General features: G+C 49.4%; 1 protein-coding gene across 2 annotated transcripts; it reads right to left on the bottom strand.

The window, feature by feature from the left end:
• Window positions 1–904: 904 nt before the first annotated feature.
• Window positions 905–14,118, bottom strand: SMARCD1 (SWI/SNF related BAF chromatin remodeling complex subunit D1). Of its 2 annotated transcripts, XM_032782309.2 has the most exons (13): window positions 13,927–14,118; window positions 12,862–13,049; window positions 10,927–10,969; window positions 10,696–10,818; window positions 10,230–10,352; window positions 8,684–8,800; window positions 7,334–7,435; window positions 7,041–7,202; window positions 6,797–6,894; window positions 6,114–6,249; window positions 4,536–4,658; window positions 4,135–4,236; window positions 905–2,758 (listed from the first exon to the last, which is right to left on the bottom strand). In XM_032782309.2, the coding sequence occupies exons 1-13, from the start codon at window positions 14,077–14,079 to the stop codon at window positions 2,705–2,707; spliced, it is 1,524 nt and encodes a 507-aa protein (XP_032638200.1). In that variant the 5' UTR covers window positions 14,080–14,118; the 3' UTR covers window positions 905–2,704. The 2 variants fall into 2 exon arrangements, with proteins under 2 accessions (XP_032638200.1, XP_032638201.2); XM_032782310.2 differs by lacking the exon at window positions 10,230–10,352 and having other exon boundaries at window positions 13,927–14,104.
• Between the last annotated feature and the right edge of the window lie 1,098 nt (window positions 14,119–15,216).

The raw sequence follows: 15,216 nt of genomic DNA, 5'->3' as shown, positions 1-15,216 counted from the left end.
GCAAACAGCAGCAGCGGCGGCAAAGCTAAAGCCAGTTTGGAAGAATAAGAACATCTCCCTGGAATCCAAACGGAAACTGCTGTACATACTGGTCATCTCCATTTTTCTGTATGCGTCCGACACATGGACCCTTATGGCAGAACTTGAACAGAAAATACATGTAGCAGGGATGAAATACTTCCGTAAAATCCTGGGCATCTCCTACCTCAACCACATCACTAATGAAGAGATCTGCAACATCACTGCCCAATGCGCTGGGTCATACGAAGACCTCCTGGTGACCGTACAGAAGCACAAGCTGAAGTGGTACAGCCACGTAACAAGATCTGGCCTATCCAAGATCATCCTCCAAGGGACAGTTCAGGGGAAGAGAAGAAGAGGTAGACAGAAGAGATGGATTGACAACATAGAAGAGTGGATAGGAATGGATTTCACGGAGACTCAAGCACTGACACAATTATCAGGGGATGGAGACAATTGGTTGATTGTTCATCAGTGACGGAGCTCCAATGACCAAAGTGGTTATGGGAGTGATGATTATCACAGGGTAAAAGCACACAGAAGACCAGATTTTGCGTGCGGGGGTGGGGCGGGGAGACCAGAGTTCACAGTCCATGACATGTTTTTCATGGCCATAAATTTGGTAGGGCCCTATAAATAAAGTAGCACCCTCCAAATTCCACACAATTTTAAGGTGAGTCAAATTTGGACCATATAAACAAGCTGTCTTCCTTTTAAACGGGAGTGGAGTCTAGTGTTCCTGCTTGCCCTCTCTCAATGAGCAGAGCTCCCACTACACAGGGGTTTTGCAGGTGCAAGCAGGAAGTCATTTCATCCCTTCCACAGTAGTTATGTGACAGGAGCTGTCTGTTACACAACTGCAAACTGCCATTCACCAGCACAGGAGGGCAAGCGGCTTCCTTCACAGGAGGCTTTTATTAAAATTGTGTGACATCTACAAGGATACAGTACAAAAAAAATTTTGGTCCATGAAAAACCATAATCAGTTAATAAAAACAGTATTTCTGCAACAGCTACACTTGCCTAGGCAATATCCAAGTATCCTTCACTATTACTTGCTCCAAGGAGCCGGTAGTCTGCATTAACCTGCACCAGGACTTCAGCCCCTGGTGCTATAAACGGGCAATTCTTTAAGGGTCCAAAGACAGAAGGGAGGGAAGGTTGGAAAGTCGATTACTCGCAGACAAGTAGTCTCTCTCTCTCGCGCTCTCTCTCTCTCTCACACACACATGCTTACAGGGGCTCCCGATTTCATAGCAGCCCCTCAACCACACTCCAGGGTAGTTGACACTGTTTGTCAGTAACATGATTTTACAGCTAACGTCAGGAGCGCACAACCAACTGGGTTCTGAGTCCGCTCACTTTACAGTCCCAAAAAGGAATCTGAGCAGAAATATTTAGCTCCAGGTGAAGAGAGCCCCCATCTCCCAACAGGCTCTGCCGCACACACATGGTTCTGAGGGCAAAGAGCACAAGAGTGCCACTAAATTAATTCATTAGCCATTCATTCCATGTCTAGGCTGCTACTTTCCCAGCTGGAGAAAACCCATCTGCACATACTTGATCACCTGCCCTGTGACAGCCCCAGAGCCTGCTCTGTGCCCAAACATGGAAGACAACAAAGCAGAGGAGCCCTGACTTCTACTAATTTGCTCATTTGCTTGGGGCTGTTTGGTAAAGGCCCAGGCTGCATCCCCACATCCTCAGATATACGCAAGGGAGCATTCACTTCACCAAAGGCAGAGACACAGGATCATCATCAGCCTGGTCCAAGAAATGACCTTAAGGCTTTATGCTCTGCATAATCCCATGGCAAGGAGGAGCTGCAGTTGATGCATTCCCTGCTCTCTGCAGCAGGAAGAACAAGCAGCCTTTGGCAAGACTGCATTGCTGCTCAATCCTGCATGTCAGAGTTACACTTGCAGCTCCCTTGGCATGCAGTAGAGTCACCTCTTCACAGCTCCTTCATCTCTGTGCTGAACCAGTGTTTCCCTCATGCTCCAGGGCTGGAACAGCCTCCTAGGGAACACGAAGGGAGCTTTAACTAAGGAGACAGAGACGATGGGAAAAGCAATTCTCTACATAGCACAGAAATCCGCCCTTAGGAGAGGAGAGTCCTACAAGGAGGGATGATGTAAGAGCACCCCCATAGGGGGAGAGAGTGTGCCAACATGCAGGAGCTCTGCCCGCTGTGTCTCATGGAACCTTGGGAAGTGAACGGCCATGGGCCTCTGTCTGCATGACAGATCCAGAAGGGCCCATGCTGAGAGGCTTTCCAGCCCCACATTCTCTGGGGTGCAAGAACTAGAGTCCAGTTTTGGAGAAGGGGCTGTGGTAAGTTTCTGAATTCAAAGTTCTGAACCTGCAGAAACACTGGATATTGGGGGCATTACAGACAAAGCAGAGACAAGGTCAGCTCGCAAGATCTCTGAGACTGACAGGGTCTCAGTGAGGGAGGAAACCAGGTAGAAGTGTGTGATCCTTTCAGCCTGTCTGCTTGCTACACCCCCAAAGCCCCGTGGGGCTCTGGAGTCACACTGATACAGACACTGCCAGAGGTGAGTGATGGCTGCAGGCCTCTACGCCGGAGTGGGGGTTGTGTGGGCCTAAACAGTGAACTCTGCAGCACTCAGTCTCCACAAGCAGCTGTGATGCCTTCTGATCAGGGGAGGAGTAGGGCAGCTTATGTGTTGCGGATTCCCAGTGCCTGCTCCAGCTCCTGCCGTCTCTGCTGCACCTGTGCGAGGAGAAGCCAGACCCCTGCTTTAATACACTTACAGTGAATGGTATGAGAGTCTGAATAACAAATGCTCCAAGCCTGGAGGGAGTGAAAGAATGATGAGCCCAAACCCATTCACAGCCCCTAGAAAAGAACAGGACTCCTTCCTCAGCCTGGCTATGTCCTTCCTGTTGGCTCCATGTCCCCGCCTCCTAAATCCTGTCCGCAGTACAGCCCCCGGGTTACAATATGTTCCACAGGCCAGTGAAGGATGCACAAATTGCACAATCGGGAGGCTGCACTGTCTAGTGGTTAGATGAAGGGAATGGACGTCAGGACTCCAGGGTTCTAATGCCAGCTCTACCAATCATTCACTGTATGAGCTGGGGCAAGTCTGTGCTCCGATGTCCCCATTTTGAAGTGCAGCCAATACCTCTCTCCTCTAGGGCTATGAGGGAATTAGCGCATGTGCAAAGCACTTCAGCCTCTGACACAAAAGGCTAATAAAGGGCAAAGAATCTTTTTTTTTTTTTTTTTTTTTTAAACACAGTTTGCTTAACAAGAAGCCTGTGATGGGGCAGTTTCAATTTCATGCAGGGGATTTTGGGGCACGGCTCCAGCTCTCTGCCAGGGCCCACTTCAGCTCTGCACTACCCTGTGGGTTGCTCCCGTGCAGAGATCTGAAAGCAAAGGCCAAGCCAGCATGCATCCCGTGAGGGGGGGATGGCCTCTCCTCACAGCTACATTGCACAAGGAACTCCTAGAAAGCAACTCCACCCCACCAAGCCCAGGGACCATGGTTCTGTCTGCGATTTAAAAGGGATGTCTGTGTAATAACCATGGATTTAAATGGGAAGAGGTTGGCTAGGTGGTGGTGAGGGCTAACACTAGTATCACTCCTGCATGACCTGGTTTTGATCCTAATTGGATCTAAACCAGCAAATAGTTTGACGGGGTCTTTCCAGCCCTGATGACTGTTTACAGGCAGTTACTCCTGGGGGGAATTCTGTGCCACTGTACCTCTGCATTTATTTATTGACAAATAAAACGTGCAGAATTTTAAAGTATTGTGCTCAGAATTTTTAGGCACAGAATGCCCTCAGGAGTAGGCAGTACAAGACCATGCCACAAAGTTGCAGAACTGTATCTGAAGCAATAGGACCTGGAACAGATGGGCTGTGGCAAATCCAGGTCCAAGGTGCACTGGTCAAGTTGTGTGTAAGTATCCAGGATTGGAATAGAAGGGTGCTGGAGATCAGGACTGACATGCGTCAGCACAACTAGGTGGTTGAAACTCCGTATGCCTGGCTGCACTATGCCCAGCTTTAGCGAACAACATCTCCCTACAAGCAGCTGCCAGGTGTGAATAGATTCCCTCAAATGGGAATGCTCACCTTGGAGTAGAAGTATCTGCACACAGCTTCCTGAGCCCAGGGCTGGAAATAGAATTCAGCTCTACGCTCCTCTTCTGGATTCCCAACAACATCAGTCATGGTCTGGAGGCACCAAAGAGAGCACTTACAACCCAGAGTCATGCAGCTGCTCAAATTACTCTCTCAACCCTCCCCATGTCCTGGGTTACCCACAAGCACTGTCCCCAAGCAGACTCCACCAAGTTCTGGTCCAGCCAGTGCTGTCAGATTGAAATCCTGGCACTCAATTCCAATTTTCGGTGTGGCTACAGACCTGCAAATTGTGCCCCTGCATGTATCTCAGCTGCTAACTGAACAAGAGTCTGATTGGATAGACAGAGCCTCTGTTTGCCTTCCACACAAAAGTGAAAAAATCTTTTTACCTTTAGATCTCGGCACTGTGACTGGAGCCAGTCATTGATGAAGCCTTGGGGGTCACGGGCAAAACTCAGCATGAACTCACGTTGTGTCTTCAGCTGATTAATGGTTTCTATTGTCTCATGGATCTGAGAGAGAAAAACGTAGTAATGGCGTATTGCTGAACCAAGTTATGAGGCCAACCCAACAGAGAGGCAAGACAAATCAAAGGTCCAGTATGCTCAGATGAAAATTCTCATATTTCCTGGTTGACCCAGATGTGTAACATACACCCCACTCTAAATCCCTCTTCCTGTAGAGACAGAGTGGTAGGTTCAGCCAATGCACTGACATGCAGACTCAGGACATTCAGCACCTTTCATCCAAAGATCATACTGGGCTCAATTACAGGAACTACTGGCAAACCGCCCCCCCCGCCCCCCTCAAGATATAGCTTCACATTGCTCCATTGTAACGAGATAGGCAAGTCACTTCATTCTGTGCCTTAATATCTCAGGTAGATGAGCTGGGAAGAGGATCCAGCAGTCCTGACTCCCAGTCCCCTGATCTAACCAGTAAGCCAGTTTCCCTCTAATCACTTACTTTCAAATCTATTTTCTTGGTAAGTAAAAAGACTGTCACTATCTGATTTGGTATCGCAGAAATGGTGCCACCCTGGCAGAAATTTTGCCCTCACTGTTCCAGATCCCAAATATAAAGCCACTAGATGAATCCATATTGAAAGCTGCAAAAAAGCTCTTGAAGTAAGAGGAGGTCCTGAGATATAAACCTTGGTATCAAAGGCCCGGCCTGAGGCCTGAACTAAAGTAATGGTCAAGACTTTGCTAGCATAAAGCAAAGTTAAGCTGTGAGCCAGAGGCAGGCCCTGCTCACAGAAGCTGGCAAGGAAAGGGCTGATGCTGCAGAAAGAGACGTACCTAAAGGTACTGGACACTAAATATCAGAATATTCGCATACTTGTACACTCCATACAGATAACAAGGAACAGGCTAACCCATCCCAATGACAGGTGCAAAAGGCTAATATGATGGATAGAGTTGTTTTGTTGGAACCAACATGTACAAGGTGAGAGGCAGCACCTTACTACGTAGAGGGTTTGTACCTTGCTACACAGAGGGGTTGCACCTCAGGAGTGATGTGTAGCTTGGTTGTACCTGTGTATAAGAATGCATCCCTGGGGCGGTGTCTTTGTCCAGCCGAGGGGGCAGTGGAAAGTCCCGCCACTGACTGAGCCGAGTCCATTGCCAAGAGGCACTCTCTCATAGCATGCCCTGAAGTAGACTAAGAAATCTACAGGAACTGCCATTGTGTCCATATGGCAATAAACCTGGCCGACATGCCTTCGTACCTTACTAGACTGTGGTCATTGGGGGTTCTCTTCGGGTCTGCTATGTCAGCTATCTTCGAAGAGCTGGGACAGCACACAGAGGGAACACACGCACGCAGCCGAGTGATACCAACATTGAACAGAGCAGAGCACCACACCAGTAGCATCTGACAACAGCTCTCTCCTGCAACACTGTGCCAGCCAACCTCATCCCAGCACATAAACTCTAGCTGGAAGGGCAGGATCCAGCTCCTACCTTGTTATCCAGGGCAGCGATTTCCTGCTGGCTGGCTGTGGACAGCAAGAAAGAATTCATCTGAGTTTTAAGAGTATCATCCACTTCCACATCGATGTCATAGCAGGCAGTTTTTTTCTGGTCGTTTGGGTCAACACTGTGGACGTCAGTAGGAGAACACCCAGAAAAAGTGAGAAGCCTGAGTCAGTGTATGAGTGCATCCTTACTAGCACCTCTAAGCTCCATAGGAGGAAGGGTGGGGGTAGGGAAGACAATATTAATGTATGCATTACATTTGGTTTTCTGTAACAGAAGAAAGGGGTCAGCAACCCCGAGGAGGAGGAAAACTCTTCAACTCCTTAGTCGCACATCATGCATGCAGCACAGGGGACCAGGAGCTTACAGTCTAGACAAGCGCAGTGCAAAGGGTCAGAGTTCAAACATAAGAGTGCGGGCACACAGTGTGGTGGTCAGTATTGGCAGGAGAAAAAGCAGGGGTTTACATAGGGGTGGCTTAGTGAATGGGAAAAAGAGGCTGTTGAATCAACGCAAGGCACAGTGAATAAAGACATGGAAAGATGGAGAGGTGAGAAAGTTCAGCAGCTACTGAAACTGACTGTAACAAGGAACATCTCCCCATACAAGTCTCTCTAGCTCACTTATCTGCCCTTCCCAACAAACAGTGCCCCAGGGGCCAATCTCACCTGATCACATGGTTAATGATGATTGGTTCTGGGGGCATGAGCAAAGCGTGCAGCCTTTGAGGAATCTCAGAGAACTTCATCCGCTGAGACTCAAATATCTGTAAGAGAAAGATGGAGTGGGGTGGAAAGCAGCACAGTACTGGGAAAGGGGCAGCCTGGAGAATCTCTGGTTCCTGGCAACAGAAGCCAAAGCTGTCTCCTGCCCCAGATACACTGCCCCACCCTAAGTTGGATATACCTTTACCTGCTGGAGATATTTGTCACAGATGACATACTCCCGCTCATGGGGATCTTGTAGCTTGTGGGTCTTGATGTACTGCCACAGTGCCTGGATGATCACTGGGCGGGTCTGGGTATGAATCCCCAAGAGACGAGCCAGGCGAGGGTCCAGTTTGAACTGTGGTGGCTGAGGAGACAAGAGCATGACAAAGGTGGGGGTAAAGATGATGCAGCAACTACAGATAGGGTTCATCCAAGTCACAACTCAGATGCTAAGGCACTGCTCACTTCCCACCTGCATCGTACCAGCCTGCCTACCTGATAGTCCAGCATCAGGAGGACGGTACAGCGCACATTCACATCCCCAGGCCTCTTCACCTGGAAGCCATCTGTCTCCTGGGTAGTAGCAGTTCTGTGCCACTGGAAAAAAAAACAACACAGCAGGGGAGGTGGTTTAGGGACACAGACTGCTAGTCATTCCCTCTGCTCCTGCTCCTTGCCAGGCACAACATTTACCTGTAATTGCCCTTTACTGATGACACAAACTCCTCCCCAGAAAGATCCTGCCCATTTGACAGCATATGATCTCTGCCATGTGCCCCGGACTCTACAGACAGTTGTGGTGGTTCTGACAACACCTCTGAAAGGAGACTGGAACTCTTGCAGTGAATAGTGTGAGGAGGGTTCATCAGAGGAGCACACAGCTCACCAGTTTTAAAGGTCAAGATTACTATCATGGAGCATCCAGGGAGAAGGACACGGATGAAATGTGAACTCACAAGAGTCAAGTGGCTGCAATGGGGCTTAATTTATTTGGCATGAATCACGTTGCTATCCCTAACACAATGGGCTTGGATGCAACAATTGTTCAATACACCTAGAAACAGCTCATAGTTAATGCCTCTGCCTTACACCTGCCTTAACAGAGAGGCTGTCTTAAACTCTCCTTTCAAATAAGTATGTAAGTGTATTCACATCCTCGAAATTCCAGCTGTGCTGCAAACAGGTAGAACATAGAATTGTTGGGCTTTATCATGAATGATTCCCACCAGCATGGCCAGGTTATGCATCCACCTCTGCTACATTCCCAGCAGTGTGAGCACTGGCCTGCTAAACCCAGGGTTGTGAGCTCAATCCTTGAGGGGGCCATTTAGGGATCTGGGGCAAAATCAGTACTTGGTCCTGCTTGTGAAAGCAGGGGACTGGACTCAATGACCTTCAAGGTCCCTTCCAGTTCTATGAGATAGGTATATCTCAATATATTATTTTTATTTTATTACCACCAGACTTGCTCCAAGTACAGGTAACAGAGGAGACAGGTATTTGTGGTCTGTGTCTTTGCACTTCACAGGAGCTTCTTTTGCCTAGAGTTTCACATACACTAATTGTGCAAAGCTAAGGGACTCTGATACTGTTCTTATTCATCAGAATGGCGCAGAAAGGGCACAAACAACAGTTATCTTCTTACCCAACAAGCTTCAACCCCTCTGAGGGAGGTAAGCATTATCATCATTTCACAGACAGAGAGGTCAAGCAATTTGCCCCAGGGCTCCTAGCAAGTCAGTAGCAGAGCTGGGCTCAGCACTCAAGAGTTCCTAGCTCCCAAAATGACATGGTTGCTAAGATTCTGAACTCCATTTGGAGATGATATAACAAAGTATAGCTCACCTCCACCAGGTGATTGTCTGGGCCATACAGGTCCTTGTCCAGCTCGATCACCAGAGACTTGAAGAAGGATGAGAATTTCCTTTTCTGTTTAGTGGCATCATATTTGGACAGAGCAGCCTGCAGCAGCACAGAAAGGAGGCAGTCAAGGCCGGCAGTGGAGCACACCCAGAACATACAACAGCACTGATGGGAACTGAACCTTCCAACTCCCATTTACTGATACTAAATCCACGCCTCCCTGAAAAACCCCAATATGGAGACAATGGCATGCTTGCTGGTTGCCTTGTTCTCTTTGCTGTTTGTTCTATCCCTTCCCCACCCCCATCCTCTGTCATTCATCCATTTGCCTTTCCACTAGGGGCAGGGACTGTGTCTTTCTAGGGAATCCAGGGTTACCAGAAGCTGTTCTCCTCAACACAGTATGCCTGCCAATCAGAGAGGCAGGCTATCCCCCATACGCTAGAGTAAATAGGTCCCTCAAGGATATACACCAGATCAGCTGTCCAGCACAAAGAGGAAGAAGCCCAACAGCACGGGTCAGTCCAGAAATGAAAAGTAATGGGATTAAATTCTGAAGTGCTGGGACAGATTTTACAACCAATGCGGATGTTCCATGGTAATCCCTTGCCAATAACCATAGCACAATGCCATGTTTGATTAGCTTCCTGTGAGGCGGATTCAAGGCCCAGGGCAGTCACATTAATGCAGGAAGATTAAAGTCCAGGAAGCCCTATTCCAAAATTGCACTACAGTTACTGGCTCAAGAGCTAAGAAGGAACCAAACTACCCATAATAAACCCTGATCCTTCCCTTGTGTATGCAAATCCAGTCTCGAGGACAATTCCTCATGGCAAACCAGAGACTTTTTTGGGAGGGGAACGAACTCTCAAACCTGTTATGTGCAACCTTTGTGTCTGCTTTCAGCGGTAGGGAAGGCAAGTGCCACAAGTCTGCTCACACCATCAATCCTCTTAGCTATGAAGAGCTAAGTATTATTATTGTAGTGTCCTATCTCATGGGGTGGCCAACCGATTTGGCCCTCTTATCCTCTCCCCCATCTCGTCAGACTCCTTGGGCAGGGACGAGCGAGAGAGGATACATTCACAGAGTCCAAGGCCAGAAAGGACCATTGTGATCATCTAGGATAGAGGGCCCCTAGTTCCATTCTCAGACATTAAGTAAAAGCAGCAAAGAGTCCTGTGGCACCTTACAGACTAACACACATTTTGGAGCACGAGCTTTCGTGGGTGAATACCCACTTCGTCGGATGCATCCACGAATGCTCATGCTCCAAAACGTCTGTTAGTCTATAAGGTGCCACATGACTCTCTGCTGCTTTTACAGATCCAGACTAACACAGCTACCCCTCTGATGCTAGACATTAAGTAGTTGGTCTTCATCTCCAACTCTAGATTTTTGAAAGCATCTTCTTTGGTCACAACCCAACAAGGTTTAACTCCCACACCCATTCAGTTAGCTCCTCTTATCTGGAGAATTAATGCTGCTCCCTCGCCCTTCCCAGAGGGGCTGGGTGCCTCACACTCACGTCCTCAAGCAGCCGCCCTTCCACCCGGAGCTCCCACGAGGCAACAGTCCCTTCACCATCTTCTGCGTCCGACTTGGCTGGATTGAAGGTGTTGGAGATAAAAATGCGCAGCTTTCGCTTTTGCTAAGAGGAAAAGTATCAGCTAAATGTTGATAGCAAAATGCAGAAGCCAAAAAACATGCTAAGGCCACAGCTAAAATTAAAAAACCACAGGATCTGGACTCAGTTTCATCTCCTGCAGCTGAGAAACAGAGTGCCAGACCAGAGAGCAAGCCAAGAAAAGAGGGTCAGCAAGCACCCCTGACTGCACTCTGAGGCTAAAGTCCAGGATAGGACATTGACCCTCAATACATCACACTCTCAAGAGCCTTTACAGACCCACCCAAATAACATATAAGTCAGTCCTGTTTTCTCAGTTCAGTCTCTAGGCACCCCAGCAAGAAACCTGAGCACTATCCTCCCTTACCTTAATGGGCCGTTTCAAGGCCTCCTGGATATCCAGACGTTTCCTCATGATCGTCTGATCCAGTTTCCTTTCAAATGCCAACAGATCCATGTAGGCCTGAGACTCTGGTACCAGTTCACGAATCTATGGCAAAGCACAAGCCAATCAAGAACGCTGCTTCTCTCCCTCTGAAACCACTTAGAACTCAAAACTACAGCAGCGGAGGCAGGAAAAGTAAAAAACCTCACTCACCCTCTGAGGTAGAATTTTGTCAGCCATTTTCTTTTTCTTAGCGCTGTTTAAAGAAGGATACACACATTAAGATGGCAACCAGTTTGTCCTTCAAACAGTCAGAACACAAGAAAAAGGAGCAAGGATGTGGGTTTATTCTCAGATTTGGGACTCTGCTATGAGGGGCACTTGCTTCTCGACATCTGTCTCAGTCCAGTCCTCCTCTCTTTCAAAGGCTGTTTATTGTGACTGTCAGTCTCTGTACAGACACTTTCCTTACCCACCCTTCCTCCCCATGGCCATAGCAGGATTGAAACTCCAATACTGCAGAGCTCAAAAGCACCTGCAAGACCGAGACCACCTGATTATTTGAACATTTCATGTCTCCCAAGAGATAACGATAGCTGGGGTTGCCTTGAGTTTGGAGAGGTGTTTGGTTAAATACTATTTTGATATAAAGTGACTCCCAGGCTTGATTGAATATTAAGTTGGATTTTCTAACATATGTTTTTTTAAGCCAGGAGATACTGTTGAGTAGTATCAAGTGACAATGACATTGTGTTAAGAAATAAAAAAAACTTGCTGTTGTATAGGAGCTGAGTATTATTATCTGAAGCTCCCATTACCCAGTGAAGTAGCTGCACAAAAAGTTTAAGGCAGTTTGAACCACCCACGCAAAACAATTGAAGAAGAAAGTCCAAGAGCGTGCTGGCAGCAAGAGAGAGACAGAATTAGATGTAGCTGTGACGAACCGGGAATGTTCTTAATGTTTGCTCTGAATACTGTGTTAGTGCCTCAGTATCTCCTATGCAGTTCTTAAGTATCTAGGTGGTGAAATAAAGGTGTGTGATTCCTGCAGAGCAAGGGGCCAGTGCACCTAAATGCCTGACACTCTGTCTTCTAGCAACTGATGGCCTGGGCCCCTCCTCTGCAAAGGTGTCAGCTGAAGGTGTTGGAGACGAAGAGATCAGGTGACCTCCTGGCCCGGGAAAGGAGCTGAGCAGAGAGGAGGGGCTGGAGGGGGTTGTTAGTCTGGAGCTGGCTGGGAAGGAGGAGTGAAGTGCAGATGTGGGGGTCTGGCTCACTGCCCCTCAGAATGTACCTGGCCGAGGGGTCCAGTTCGCAGTACCTACAAGCTCTGTTTTAGACCATGATCCTGTCATTGAATAAACCTCTGTTTTACTGGCTGGCTGAGAGTCACGTCTGACTGCGCAGTGGGGGTGCAGGACCCTGTGGCCCCCCAGCATCCCGCTAGGGCGGGCTCGCTGTGGGAAGCGCACGGAGGGGCAGAGGATGCTGAATGCTCCAAGAAGAGACCCAGGAGGTGAAGATGTGAGCTTCTTGTCCTGAACAAGTCTGCTCCAAGGGAGAGAGGCTCCCCAAAGTCCTGACTGGCTTTGTGGAGAGCAGTTCCAGAGCATCGCCCAGTGACTCCGTGACAGTAGCGACCCAAACAACAAAGCGTTGTGCTGATCTCTGACATCAGCAGCAAGTGTCCGAATTACTGAATATTGGCTAATACATTTTTGCAACGTAGCCAACAAGCATCCAAAGGAGTTTATTTTGATACAATGGATAAGAATTTATGATCTAGTCTCTATTTTCTGGAGGGTCATAAATGGCATATTTCAGTTTAGATAGTGCTTTCTCTATGAACATTTTTCTTCCTTAACCATCTCAGATCATGTCTGCTTGATGTCGACATTAGAATCTTCCTGGCACTTTTGTAAGGGTGGGTGGGGTGGATGCACTGCTGTTCTGGAGAAAATCTGTGTCTATTTAGCAATGTGCTGTGCACTGGTTCGCTCCAGCCTTCCACCTCAGAGGTGGCTGAATTTTAGTGGTATTATAGTTCTACAACTTGTGAAGGACTTTGGCATCCTTCATGAAGAGGCACTAAGTGGTCATAGAAAAGATAATCAACCTCAGAACGAGGTGAGAAATCTGGCCTCTTACTTGTGATTACGATTCTGGACCGCTTGCTGCTGGACCTGCTGGATTTGCTGAGGAGCTGGCCTCTTGCGGGACTGATCCATACCAGATTGGGCTATTCCAGGTCGGACTGAGGGACTCCCACCATATCCTGGGGGACCCATGGAGGGTCCCTGAGGTGTCATGCGGCTGCCTGGCAACATACCAGGGCGCTGAGGAGAGAAACACAGGGATCTGGTCTCCATCCGACCCAAACTCCGAAAAGATGGAGACTCCCCAATAAAGGGCAGTTAAGTCCTAAGCACAAGTGGGCTACCAAGCCACATCTGCTAAGCTAAACATGACCCCTGCTAGCAAAGGGCCACATGACTCATGGGTTTCCTTGGGATAGACTCAGATGGATCACTACAGGGCTAACAGCTCCAGAAGTGGATGCTTCCAACCAAGAATGAATGGGACTAACACAGAAACCATAACCTGCAAAGCTGGCTATGAGAGAGAGTTCTTAATTTCAAACACCTCTCCCCACTGCAGGCCTTGTGCCCTAACTGCTGCCTACAATTTTCCTCCATGCATTGAATCACCACTCTAACCGCCATCCCCACAAGATACTCCCACTCTCCCCCTTCCTACCCTTAATCCCCACTCTTCTCCTCTAGGCTGCCTCTCCTCTCCCTTCCAGTTCAATCTTCTCTTTGGGGCCACCTTTTGAACCGAGAGGAACCCTTACTCAGCACACCCTGCTTTCACTGCAGGGTGACCTCTTTCACTCCCACCCCGCGGCACCCCCACTTTCCCCCAAACATGTCATCCTTATCCTCAGATACACCCGCTCCCCAAGCACCTCGGCCCCATGTCCTCCCCACGCCTCCCTCGCCCGAGCCCCAGCTTGCTGCCACATCGTCCCCTCGCCGCGCTCACCCGGAGCCTGCACCCCGGGGCTCCCCTCGCCGCGCCCCAACGCAGACAAAGCCAGATCCCGGCCACCTTCCTCTACGCGACTCCCCACTTCAGAAACGCCTCCCCCTCTTGCATCGTCCGCAAGGCGGCGCTCGGCCCGGAACCGCCCCCTCCCCCTCCCCGGCTTACCGGGTAGGCGGCGCCCGGCAGGGGGGAGCGGTAGAGGCCTTGGCCGGGAGCCGGGCCCATGCGGACGGGGGGCCCCGGGGTGCCCGGCCCCAGTGCTCCGGCCCCCCCGCCGCCGCTCGGAGCCACCGACTGAAAACCCGCCCGCGCCGCCATCTTCTCCCAGCACAAAGCGGGGGAGGGGGAGAGGAACCGGAAGCGGAAGCGGAACCGATCATAGAGCACGTGGGGCAGAGCGGCGCCAGGGGTACCATAGAGTGCGCGGGGAGGGAGCAGAGAGATGCTGGGGACGCAGGCTGCCTCCCCCGCCTGATGGAGGCCGGCATTGCAAGGCGCTGCGGGCAGCCGAGAGCCCCTGCAGAGGGACTGGGGCAGTGTCAAGGGGAACAGCCCACAAGTGTGGGCAGTGCAGACGGGGGCTAATGCCCGTGAGGAAGGGGCAGGGACACACAAGCGCACAGGCAGCCTTCAGGAGGCTGCCCAAAATTAGAGAACTGCCTGGCTTAAAGCATCTCCCTGCGCTGCGCAGTTGTGCCGTGATGTGCAGAACCCCCTGGCTGCAACACAGGGAGCCCCAACTGCTGCTTTAAAAAATATCCTAATAAATGTTGAATGAAAATAAAGCGATTCCTTCAGAACCCAACTCCAGCCCTGCTTCAGGCATTTCTGGCTAGGGTGGAATTTTGGTGAATGATTCAAAATACTTTTTGTCTCCAAATAGCTTTGATGCAAACACTTGCTCCAAAGAGTTTGGGTAACATGTCTGGCTATTGAACCAAACCTCCCAAGCAGCATGGCTTAGCACTGCTGGAAAGCGCTGCTCTGCTGAAGCTTCAGGGGCTGTTTCCAAGCCAGTTAGTTAACAGTCCACCTGCTGTGTCTGGCTGGATTGATCATCTGAGGGTATCGATTTTCTGCTTGCTCACACGAGTGGAAATCAGGAGTAGCCCCATTGAAATCTGTGGAGGTAGACTTGTTAGGAGGATCAGCCCCTTGGTGTCTGGTGTATGAACATTGGGGTGTGACCACCCATAGGTAAAATTGATTTTTTTTTTAAATATCTGATCCTGCTTGCAAAGCTGCACGGTAAATTCCTTGCCAGACAGAAGACACCTTCTGCCTGGCGACTAAGCTTTAGCTCCATTTTCCTCTGACTGGCACAAGATTTACTGCAAAATATTGTGGTTGGCTAATGTATTGTGCTTTGTTTAACGAGGTAGCTGCAGCACGTCAGGTGAAAGGGCACAGTGGACACTAGGGGGCTCTAGTAATGTCAGTGCAAAGTCACTTGTA

Source organism: Chelonoidis abingdonii, chromosome 26 (genome assembly GCF_003597395.2).
Source record: "Chelonoidis abingdonii isolate Lonesome George chromosome 26, CheloAbing_2.0, whole genome shotgun sequence".
NCBI classification, from domain to species: domain Eukaryota; kingdom Metazoa; phylum Chordata; order Testudines; family Testudinidae; genus Chelonoidis; species Chelonoidis abingdonii.
Note: the sequence above shows the minus strand (reverse complement) of the source record. Positions and strands in the feature narration are given on the sequence as shown.